General features: G+C 45.4%; 1 protein-coding gene across 1 annotated transcript; it reads left to right on the forward strand.

Annotated features, from left to right (window-relative positions):
- The first annotated feature begins 207 nt into the window (after window positions 1–207).
- LOC115778399 (uncharacterized) lies at window positions 208–10,849 on the forward strand. Its single transcript, XM_030726505.1, has 7 exons — window positions 208–448; window positions 4,627–4,958; window positions 6,502–6,566; window positions 6,658–6,815; window positions 6,917–7,426; window positions 7,800–9,286; window positions 9,454–10,849. The coding sequence occupies exons 1-7, from the start codon at window positions 208–210 to the stop codon at window positions 10,111–10,113; spliced, it is 3,453 nt and encodes a 1,150-aa protein (XP_030582365.1). The 3' UTR covers window positions 10,114–10,849.
- The last annotated feature ends 819 nt before the right edge of the window (window positions 10,850–11,668 follow it).

The raw sequence follows: 11,668 nt of genomic DNA on the forward strand, positions 1-11,668 counted from the left end.
CCGGCAGTCATGCACTTTACAGACATGAATTTGCATCCCGTGATGTTCCACTTAGAAATGAAGTTCCTGCCGTCATTCCCGTGGACGTGTGCGGGATAATAGCACTGCGTGTAAACAGTGGGTGCAGTTTTTCCCCGGCGCTTCCTGTCTATCCGTCCCAGATCTGGCAGCGGCTGCGGGGCTGCAGAGAAGCGGTGCTGCACGATCATGGATCTTGTTAGTAAACCCAGAAGCAAGTCCGTCGTGTGGATGTATTTCGGCTTAAAGGCGGACGAAAAGGGACGACCTTTGAACTCCGGCGAGGCGGTTTGTCGCCTGTGCCGAAAAATAGTGCTGGCAAAAGGTGGAAACACCACAAATTTAAGAAGCCACCTGAGACGGCGACACCGAGCTGATTTCTTTGAGACCACTTCTTCCACGACCTCCGGATCTTTGTTTGACGCCCAAGGTGACTTGTTTTCTTCCTAGACTCGTTCTTTAATTGAAAATACGGTGGATTGTGGCGCAGTAAAGTGTTATTTTCTCACAGCACTGAAACCAGCATGCTTCATCCAATTAAAACGGTGCAGACGGAGCCGCAGGTGAGCCTCACCTGCGGCTCTTTTAAAGTTGCATTTCAGTGCCACGTGTTAAGCTAGGTATGTTACGACCCCCGATTATGCGTTATGTTGATTTTTCCAATCCACCTGCACACAGCGTTCAACTACGGCACAGAGGTCTCTCTGAAATTGGGGCTTTTGATTGGCTTGCGAGGGCTTATTTCCTTTGAATTTCCTGGTATTACGTAGAGGAATTCCTCCAATTCTGCCTCGTTTTCGGGTTTTTTTGTTCGGTTCAAGATTTCAGTCCGCTTGGTCGATCGACAGACTCATAGGATTGATTCAGAGGTACGCAGGAATTTAATCCGGCCTTTTTTCTTTCTGGTGATGAAGTTTCATTAAAATCTGTAGATGCGAAAGTGGTTTTTGGAGCGTCAGAATTTAGTAGGTGTGATCGGCGGGTTCATCATGGCCGCCGGAAAAATCAATGACAATGCACATAATATCTGCCCGATTAAACCAACACGTATTCATGAAATCTTCTATATATTGTATCATCATGCTGTAAAAACATCTTAAATTGACAATTATAATTTCATTTATAAATTTTAATGCATTATATGCTCGATGATGTGTTATTTTTTTAATTTATTTTTTGATATTTTTGTGTTGACTCTTCTTCTTCCTAGACCGGTGAGGTCACGTGAATTGAATACCATTATTTGATTGGCTGATGTGGTGTGTTTACAAAATAAATGCCACATGGTTGATGTTGAAACTTTGTTTTGCTTTAGGTTAGATGGCGTTTCTAGAGGAGCAGGCTTTTATTTTTTATGGTCAGTTGATGCAGATTATATTTTATGAGATTGCTGCTTTGTGTTTGTTTGTTTTTTTCCCTTTTAGATCTGGAAATTATGCATCCAAAAAATAGATGCAAGCTGAACCTCCCTGATGCAAAGCCTGGAATTAAAAAAAGGCATCTGATTGAGAATTTCTCTGCTCTTCCCCAAGCTGTGGTTGATGTGAAAAAGGGACATGTCCATTTATTTCTGACGTGTGATAACAGCAGAACCGAGACTGAGAGACGATTGCGGTTCCATTATTCAAACACACAGGGACAGTCTTTCATACCGACCATAAATTCAGGCATTAAAGTTGCAGTAAATTCATACGGGAAGTTTAAGAAGCTGAGTGATGAAAAAGAATTTGAAAAGTTTGTTATGTTTTGCGATGAACACAATCCAGTTCTGTTAAAAATCATCTTGGTCTCGACACTGGAATATACAAGACATCAGATGTGCGCTCTTTGAAATTAAAGTGTGAGTATTATTTGAGTATTTGTCATTTAAATAATCCATATTGAAAAGTACTGATTATTCGTCACCTACTAACTATAATCATACAACTTGTAATATAAGCAACTCTTCTAAAATTTCTTTTGGTAATTGATTTCTTTGAGTTGACTTATAGCCGATAAACGTATAAAATTTTAATAACATTGATTAAATAATTAATTAAATTAATAGCATCTTTTCAGGATATTAATGGAAAATTAGATTTTTTTTTTTATTTCGCCTTAAAGATTACCTGACTTATTAATTAATTTTATGATTAATCACTAAATATTTGGTTTAAAAATTATACTGACATGTCCTTACTAAAAACTAATTACAGTCTAAATTTCATTTGATTCTATTGGGAAATATGGACATTATGGACATTTATATTCAAAGAAAGTTTTTTTTAAAGGTCACAAACTTTTCTTCAATTAAGCCTTAAAACAACAGGAGATAATTGCTTTTTTTTCACTTAAAATGTCAGAACTTCCTTATTTGTAAACCAATTTTAACACAGATTTTGTCATTTTGTTTGTATTTAAAGGCTCCATCCAGTGCTGTTAATTTTTAAGCCATTTGGGGACTTAGATTTTTTTCTTTTTGGTAACATACCTAGTTAAGCATGACAGAAAACAGTCCCTGAGCTTATTTACTGTAAACCTGCAGCCCAGGTGTGTTTAGTGTTACACCTGTTCACGGTTTACCTGTTGTTACCCAACAGATAAACCGGAAACATTGAGAGTTAAAGTGGGAGGAGGTTATATTCATGTCATGTAATGTGTGTTTTTATGCTGACTGCAGTAAATCACACTGCAGGCTGTTTTTCTTCTTTTTTTTTTAAAAAAAACCAGGAAGTGCTGCAAAAATTACAAATGAATGAATGAAAATTACTAATGAACTTGGAAGTCAATATTTGGTACGACTGCCTTTATTCCTCAGCACAGCCTGAACTCTGAGGCAGCTTTTTTCTTAGAATTTCTTTAAGTAGTCTTCAGGAAACTTTCTCCAGGCTTCTTGAAGGACATTCAAAGCTCTTCTTTGGATTTTTGCTGCCTTTTGTTCTGTTCTCTGCCACGATGATCCCACGCTGCCTCAGTAATGATGAGGTCCGGGCTCTGGGGAGGCCAGTCGGTGACTGTTGGCGTTCCATTGTGCGTTTGCCTTTACTGCAGCGGCAGTGTGTTTGGGTTCATGGTCATGCTGGAAAATGAAGCCGTTGCCAATCAGAAACTTTCCAGATGGTGTTGCATGGTTGATCAAAATCTGATGGTACTCGTCTGTGTTTATAATTCCATCAATTTTGAACAGCACCGGCTGAAATGCAGCCTCAGACCATGACAGAGCCTCCACCGTGTTTTACAGATGGCTGCAGACGCTCGCTGACCTCCTGCTGTATACATTTTGTTCTAATTCAATTTTCTAATTTGGATTCCTCGCTCCATAAGACCTGCTGCCACTGATTTTTTTTTTTTCAGTCCAGTTGTCGAGAACTATTGCTCAGGACCAAAAGCTGCTTTCTGCTTATTCACAAAGCAGTCGCCACAGCAGGCAGCTCACCAGATTTTTACACCAGAGGGATTCCTGTCTCCTCCCGGGATCAAGCCAGGCTCTGTTCTTTATTGACTTGTTTCCATGGTGAATTGATTGATGATGAGTTTCCTTCGTAACTCCAGGTGAACATACAGAGTTGACTGAACTGTGATCAGCTGCTGTGCAACTGGAAACTCTGAGCTTTCTGTCTCAGAGTTAATCAGCTCAGAGATTATGGTGAGACTCTCTTCACAGGAGGTAGTTATTGGGGCTCAGTGCCGGCCTGCACGTGTGAACATCAGTCATGCAAGCCAGAAACAGTCGCTGCAGTCACACCTTCCTCCATCTGTCTGACCCGGCACTCTCAGCATGCACAGGTAGACTGAGATTTGAGGCTTCACAGCTGGAGGAGTCACTGAAATACTGCTTTATTAAGTCACCTGATGCCGTCCCTCAGCAGCCGTGAGCAGCAGAGTGTGATTTTTACCACAGAGCGATTCAGCTGCCCCGGCAGGTCTGACAAGTGAAGACCGCTTCTTGAAGTTAATGCGAGCACGTACTCTTTGCAGTGCAGCTGCAGTGGATGATATGAATGTTTAAATACCACCAATAATGTCGAACTTAAAGCTTCTGTTATGACCGACCCGCCGCTGACAGGATTTCTTTTTTAGTGCCTTCACAGGCTCACAAAACAAAAAGCTGTTAATGCAAAGTGACTGAAGCTCATCCAGTCCAGGATAAAAAGAACAAAATTAATTCAACTCATCAACAGGAGGGAAACGAAATGCCATCGCTCCCTTCCAGACCTGATCGGATAAATTATTGGTAATTAAATCACATCCTGATTTAATGGTGACCGGTTTTCTTCCTGACTGGTGAGAGCCTGAGAAGATGTAGGAAAGCCGCGGTTTAACTGGTGTCCTAGTGTTTCTACCCACTTTTGCATTATTGATGAAGCTAGGCACATTTTTGTCTTCATACATTGAAAATTAAACATGCCAAAGTCATTACATAGATTAAAGTTATTGTTCAAAGAAAATCAGGTGGGAGGTACTCAGTTTTCGTGAGATGACCCTGCAGGTAAACAGCTATATATAACAATGTAAAAAATGTTTTTCCTGTATTATTCCTCTCATCTGAATACAGCAGCTTCTGAAGAAACAGGAAACATGCTCTGCCCTGAATTTTCAGTTATAACTCTGTTATTTCATCATTTCCAGGTTTGGATCTCAACCATGAAGAATTTTTTGAGGACGTTCCCTTCCTCCAGCCTCCTTCCAACCAGAACTATGTCCCGGATGCGGTGCTGCCACCCGGAGAGCCGTGGCTCCACGGCGGCCCCTCCCGGGCGGTGCTCTCTCTGCCTTCCTGCCTGTGTCTGTGTGGGGACCTCGGGTCGGGTCTACCTGCTCCCGGATCTTCAGGCGAGGAGCAGATGGGGGAGATGAAGGTGTACGCCAAGTGCCACCTTCAGCAGGGTGTCATGTTTGGACCCTTTGTCGGAGAAGTGTGCAAGGGCCAGATGCCAGCCAACCTCAAATATGCCTGGGCTGTGAGTAGATAAATGAAAGCAAATAAATGTTCATTTTGGTTCACGCGGGTTGAGGTAGATGGTTTGCTGATGTTTCATCTGTTTGTTATAAATCATAACTTGTGTTGATTTAAAAGGCCATATGCATAGGTGCTAGCAGAGGCTCAGCTCTTCACTGAGGATGGCGACCTGTAAATTACACCAAAAGAAAATTCTGGGGGGGGGGGGTTCTGCCCCAAATGGAGGAGTTTAAGTATCGCAGGGTCTTGCTGACAAGTGAAGAGAGAGCTGAGAGTGTCAGTTTGTTAGTCAGTCTTTGTTCCTGTCCTCATTTATAGCCATAAGTGACCTAAAGAATGGGATCGCAGATACAAGCGGCTCCCTCCGAAGGGTGGCGGAGCGCTCCATTAGAGAGAGGGTGAAGAGCTCGATCACTCGGGAGGGGCTCAGAGTAGAGCAGCTGTTTCTCCACATTCAAAGGAGCAAGTCGGGATGGTTCATGCATCTGGTCGGGACAGCAGGACGTGCCCAAAACACTTCCTAGGTGAGGTGTTTTGGGCACGTCCTACTGTGAAGATGGAGACCCAGGACAGGCTGGAGAGCATACATCTCCCGACTGGCCTGGAAACGCCTCGGAGTCCCTCCAGAAGAGCTGGAGGAAGCAGCTGGAGAGATGGAGCTCTGGGCATCTTGGCTTAGCATGCTGCCCCCTTTGACTGGCTGGATGGATGTTGCGTTACGCTGGAGTTTTGTAAATCAGCTCATCACACCAAAGAGAAATATCTACTGGAAACAGATGCAGCATGTTTTTTAAATCCAGAATTACTTCTACAAAAGTGCTTCTAGAAACAAGTCTCACCACTTAGCGGCCATCTTGGCAGTGCAACCCAGGCTGCTGTTTTTGCTGACAGGACCTACCTCATTTCTCATTGGAGGAGGAGAGGAAGATGCAGGAGAAGAGAGGAGTCGAGGCTGCAGGCATTTAACAAAATGAGGTTAATGATCTCAGATGTAACGATGTTACATTTTTTTTATATTTAGGGCCACTTTTAATTAAATTCACAGCAGGGCGCAGCATGACAACCTTTTTAAATCAAAACCAGAAATGGTGGCTCCTCCTGTGTGCTGTGCTTCTCTTATACAGTAAAGTTAAAACACAAAGTTTGCATCCTGGATTGTAACTCGTCCTGCAGCCTCATCTGTCCTCCTGCCCTCAAAATACATTTTACGAAGTGAGACATCCTTTAGCACGATGCACTGAGATTAATTTCAGAGAAGATGAGGAGGTGCGAATTAGTGAAATGAATGAAAAGTCCTACTAGAAGCAAGTCTCGGTACTTTGGGAAGCTGTTTTGATTCTTCTATCCAAATGAATGTGAAGAAACCCCACAGCAGTGACTGCGGTGGTCACAGGGCCATTAAAAACTGCATGTACAGAATTTTTTAATGCTTAAAAAGTTGCTGATTGTTGTCAAAACTTTGATTTGTTTCTGCTTCATGATCTCTGAGTCGTTTCATTATTGGCCGTAAATAATGCTGACACAAAGATGGCTTCTCTTCTCAGATCAGAGACGATGCTGCGTTCATCTACGTGGACTCTTCTGATGAAAACCGATCTAACTGGATGAGGTGGGCAGTTGTTATCGGCCCCTGTTGCTTATTTTTACCTTCTGTCGGTTAGACACGGTTACAAACTGCACGGGTTTGCTGTGTGTTTCAGGTATGTCAGATACACCAGCAGTGAAGACGAGCACAACCTGGACGTTTTCCAGTTTTACCGCCGTATCTACTACAGGGTTTCCCAGCCCATCTCTGAGGGAGCAGAGCTCAGGGTGTGGATCGGCAAGGATTATGCCACCCTTCTGGGTCTGGGGATGGGTGAGCTCTGTCCCAGTTTGTGATGGATTCATCAGATTTGTGACTGTAAAGGTCGCTCCCTATAGGTGCCTAATACCTTTGTCTTTGTGGGCGATGGACAGGTGACAACGTGAAATGTGAAGTTGGAGACAAGGAGACAGCTCTGCGCCTGCTACAGGATATTCAGTTGGTCACCCTTCCAGAGCCAAGCAGCACTTCCTTTTGGTCAGACCACAGCCAATCACAGAGCCCCATGCCTGTCATCAGCGACGTGACGACAGTGTCGAACCCGGATACTGTCAGCGACCCAGCCAGCTTGATCACCGGCTCTGCCTTCGTCTCCACCTCTGTCATCTCCTTCCCGTCTCCTCATCCAGTGGAAAAGTACGATTTCCTGCCTGGAACTGAGAAGCTGCTGAGCAACCCCAACGCCACGCAGAACAGCCCGTGGTACTTCTTCGGGCTCGAGCCGGACCCGACCGGTCGGCCTCTGGACCGAAGCGCCGCTGTGTGCAAGCTGTGCATGGAGCATGTGAGCTGCGCCGGAGGAGCGACGGATCTCCAAAACCACCTGACCAGCAAACACCACATCAGGCCGAGAGACGGGAACAAGGACCGGAGCCTCACAATAGGTAACTTCCTGCTTCCTTTTTGCATTGCACAGTGTTAGCAGGTTAAAAGGAAGATTGTCTAGAGTCAAATGTAAGTGATGCAGGATCTCTGGGGGAACTTTTATCACAATCCAACCCAAAGTTATTCTCTTCAAGAGAGGCAGCTACCACCTAAATCAGTGGGATTCATCCTCTGGTGACCATGCAGTGTTTAGAAATGATCATTTTCCTCAACTTATTTATTGTGCAGAATCCCTGAGTCAGAAAACTGCTGCTTTTTGTCAAATATACAGTTTTAGCTAATTAGTTATTTATTATAGAACCCAACCGAATTAAACTGTGTTGTTAAACTATCATTTTCCTGTTTAAAAGTTGCTCTTTTTCACAAAAGCAGGTCAACAACGCTCTCAGCCACTCACAGTTTCCAGCGGTCTCGTCAGCACTCTCCCCTTGGTGCTGTCCACTCAAGTGACCGACGCGATCGCCAACTTTCTCATCGTGGACCTCCAGCCGCCATCTCTCGTGGAAGGCGAAGGCTTCAGGAAGCTGATTCACGCGCTCCTGCCCACCTACAAGATGCTGCCGTTGTCTTGTGAGCTGGAGAGCCTCCTGAGAGAGCACCACGCCCGAGGCAAAGCGAGCCTGGCTCAGCTGCTCAGGAGGAACACTGAGAGCGGAGAGAGCGAGGAGGTTGTTGACTACACTGCTCCCATTGAGTTTGAGCACAGGAGACGTGGGCGAGCTTCCGGCAGTCAGAAGGAAGTTCCTCACTTTGTGACGTTAAGCGTAGAGGTTTGGCTCCACGGCTGGCAGGGAAACGCCGAGCGGTACCTCACGCTCTGGGCGCACTACATAGACAGTAGCTTCAGTTTTCAGAACGTGGCCCTGGCTACCCAGCGGATGACGGAGAGTACGTTTGACGAGCACAGCCTTCGAGCGGTGGAGGCCCAGGTGAAGGTGATGGCGCACGAGTGGGGAATCTCCCAGCCTTATCTAGTCTTGGTGGGAGGAGAGGCGAGGAACAAGACTATAATGCGACCAATAAAGAGCAAGAAGGGGGTGGAGGCTGCGGGAGGCGCCCCCCACCCTAACTCGACGACATTTCTAGAGAGGGACGACTCGGTGTCGCCCGAGGAGCCGGAGCATGCTCACGCTAATGAAGGACTCCCATCTGTCCCGTGTTTCTTCAGCGCTGTGCAGGAATGTGTGGAGGAAGTGATGTCATACTCCATCATCTCCAAAACTCTCAACCACTTCCAGAGTTTCCTCTCCACCCTGTTCCTGCCACCTGCTCAGAATAAAGGCTCATACCAGCATCATGCCCAGGCCCTCCTGAAGGGTCTTTCAAAGCAGGAGCAGGCCAGACTTTTCTCGTGGGCGCACAGCCAGCCGACCTGGAATAACCTTTACCCTTTACTGAGCATGCTCATCAAACATAAAAGCGTTCTTTGCGTTATGATTAAAGAAATTAAAGGTGAGGGCTCGTCCAGAGAAGATATTGCTTCAGAGTCCAGTTCAAGCAGCAGCGGCCACGCCAACTCCACCTCCAGCACATCCTCCACAGGTGTAGCATCTTGGCGTTCTGAATGGAAGGTTCTGGAGGAGCTCTGTTCAGTCCTCAAACCTCTGGATGTGGCGTGCCGGACTCTCGCCAAGGAGGCGTTCCCCCGCCTGTCTCTCGTCAAACCCATCCTCACCGGCTTGCTCTCACGCCACCTCGTGTCCCGGCCGTGCGATTCGTCGTCCATCTTGAAGGAGGTAAAGAGGATGATGAGGCGGAACCTGGCGCGCTGTTATGACAGCCCTGCTGTGAACAGGGTCCTGAGTGTGGCGTGCTCCCTCGACCCTCAGTTCCACGGGCTGGGCTTCATGGAGGAGAAGGTGAGCTGGAAAGTTAAAGCATTATGATATAAAGTTCCTGATAGGATAGAGAGGTTCAGGTTTTTGTTTTATTCTGTATTTCTGAACCTTTAAGGTAGCTGTGCTAACCTTGAGTCATATTTTCATGTGTCACAGGAAAACAAACCTTTTCCCTGATTATTTTCTAGGAGCAGATGGACACTTTTGATTGGCTGAAGAAAGAGGCTGTGAGGATTGTGAAGGAGGACACGAGGAGGAGTCAAGGTAAGAAGCAAGGCGAGAGGAAAAGAAGCTCCTCCCCCGGCTCGTCAGAGTCAGAGACTGACTTCCTGCGGAGGAGCAAACGCCTCAAAGAGTCCCGCCCCATCAACTTCAGAGAGATTGATGATGAAGACGAAGAGAGCGACGCAGAGGAGACCGAAGACAGCGAGCCGGCAGACCCGGGCTCTCAGGGCGGGCTTTCGGGAATGGAGTTCCTGCTGGGAGACCTGTTCTGCTCCGCCCCCAGGAGCAGACAGAGCTCTGTGGAGGAGTCCGTTGATATGGAGATGTCCGTCTTCAGGGCCGACAAGGGTGCCTCGCTGGGCGTGGAGCCCCTGCAGTGGTGGAGGACGAAGGCGGTGCAGTTTCCTCTGCTGGCCACAGTGGCACGGGCATACCTGGCTGCCCCCGCAGTCGTGGGAAACGCTGCACAGGATTTCCTGGAGGACGGAGCAGGAGCCACCTACACAAAGAGATCCAGTATTTCTCCAGAAAGTTTGGATGCGATCCTGTTTCTGCATCACAACCACATGCTCAGTGCCCAGAACGGGCCAACAGCAGCTCGGAGTGACGACAAGATCCAATAACCATGGGAACATCGCAGGCTTTACATTCCCAGCTGCACGCATACAAACTTCACTGAGAAACAGAAACCAAAGCACTAACACAGCATTTTAAAAACACAGGATCAGCAGTTTGGATGCAGCGCACACACAAAGGTGTGCACATTACAAAGAGTTTTTATTTTCCAGCGTGTGCGGCTGAAACATCCGTCTACCATCAGACCTTTCCCGGACTGGAAGCTTCACACATCTCTGTCCAAGCAGCAGATTGAAGGCGGCTCCCGTTAGCCTCATTTACAGGCTCATCATTTTATTTTGTGAGTCTGCTTAAGCAGGTTTACATGCTTTAATGTTCCCGGCGCATCATTTGGCTGCAGTGATGTTTTACAGCACCGTATTTCACTGAAGGCCACAAAAAGGAGATCATCTCGACCCCCTTCTGTCACAAATATGATCATCCTGCTAAAATTAAAATACAACAGGCCCCCATTCATTCTAAACTCTTTCAGCCGAGTGCATCAAAGAGCTTTTTGAATATTTTACATGGACATGTAAAACTAGTACGATGGAACGTGTTTGCACTGTTTTCCTCCTGATTTAAACTCTGTGGTGTCTGTAAAGCAGCTTGTAGCAGCCGGTGCCTTACCTCATTCAGTGCTGACAGTAGATTAAGAGCATATTAACCCTCATTGTTTACAAATAAAAACATATATATTACCATTTGAGCGGTTCATATATTACTGTCATTGTGAGTCGTATAAACACAGTATGTAGTAAAAAAATAAATCTATAAATCTATATTGCATACTGTGGTTTCTTATAAATGTTTTTTTCCTGATGATTTTAAGTCAGACTTTCATCTTTTATTCAAAAAGTTTAAACAAAGTGTTCATCAGCTGTTTATGGATTACAGCCAATTTTATACTCAAGGGGCAAAAGTAATCGGACAAACATTTTAAAATCTAAGGGTTGTTTTTGGGTTGGACTTCGAATACTGCGTGACCTCCTTCAGCTGCTGCTTGTTTGTGGGTCGTAACTCTGTGTATCCGATAGCTTTGGGTTGTTTATCCAGCCTGACGGCAGCCTCTTTCGCAGCTCTTCGGCTCTTTGGACCTTATATTGAGTTCCAATAAAAACCTGCCAAATTCAAATCTTGGAATCGACTCCGGATCTTTGATCTTCTGGAATAATGAGGTAACGAGCCTCACCTGGCCGTGAAACTGCTTTTCAGTCAATTGTCCAATTACCTTTGAGCCTCTGCAAATGTGGGACTGTGTTAAAAATGTGAAGTTATTGAGATACTGTTGAAGTTAAAGCTGAAAGTCTCCAGTCACACCTGCACGGTTTGATTTAAAACCTGCTGTGTTTAAAGCAAACTGCAGCGTATTATTAAAGGTGTTCTGCTTTTTGGACGATGGAGGCATAATTGATGAAAACTGTCAAATACGTTTATTTCACATTTTTCTTCATTTTAAATTAATAGTCTGTTTTTTCTGCTGCTTTTTAAAAGTTATTAAGAAAAAGGTTTAAAACTGTACTTGTGTGGACACACTGCGCTTATTACAGCTCAAGGACATAT

The sequence above is a fragment of the Archocentrus centrarchus genome, chromosome 1 (genome assembly GCF_007364275.1).
Source record: "Archocentrus centrarchus isolate MPI-CPG fArcCen1 chromosome 1, fArcCen1, whole genome shotgun sequence".
Classification (NCBI taxonomy): Eukaryota; Metazoa; Chordata; class Actinopteri; order Cichliformes; family Cichlidae; genus Archocentrus; species Archocentrus centrarchus.

What these genes read in the sequence shown, in the direction of transcription:
- LOC115778399 (XM_030726505.1), top strand. Translation starts at nt 208, where the DNA reads ATGGATCTTGTTAGTAAACCCAGAAGCAAGTCCGTCGTGTGGATGTAT. An exon ending in ACCTCAAATATGCCTGGGCT is followed by an intron (nt 4,959 to 6,501) that starts GTGAGTAGATAA and finishes TTCTCTTCTCAG; the next exon opens with ATCAGAGACGATGCTGCGTT. An exon ending in TGGGCTTCATGGAGGAGAAG is followed by an intron (nt 9,287 to 9,453) that starts GTGAGCTGGAAA and finishes ATTATTTTCTAG; the next exon opens with GAGCAGATGGACACTTTTGA.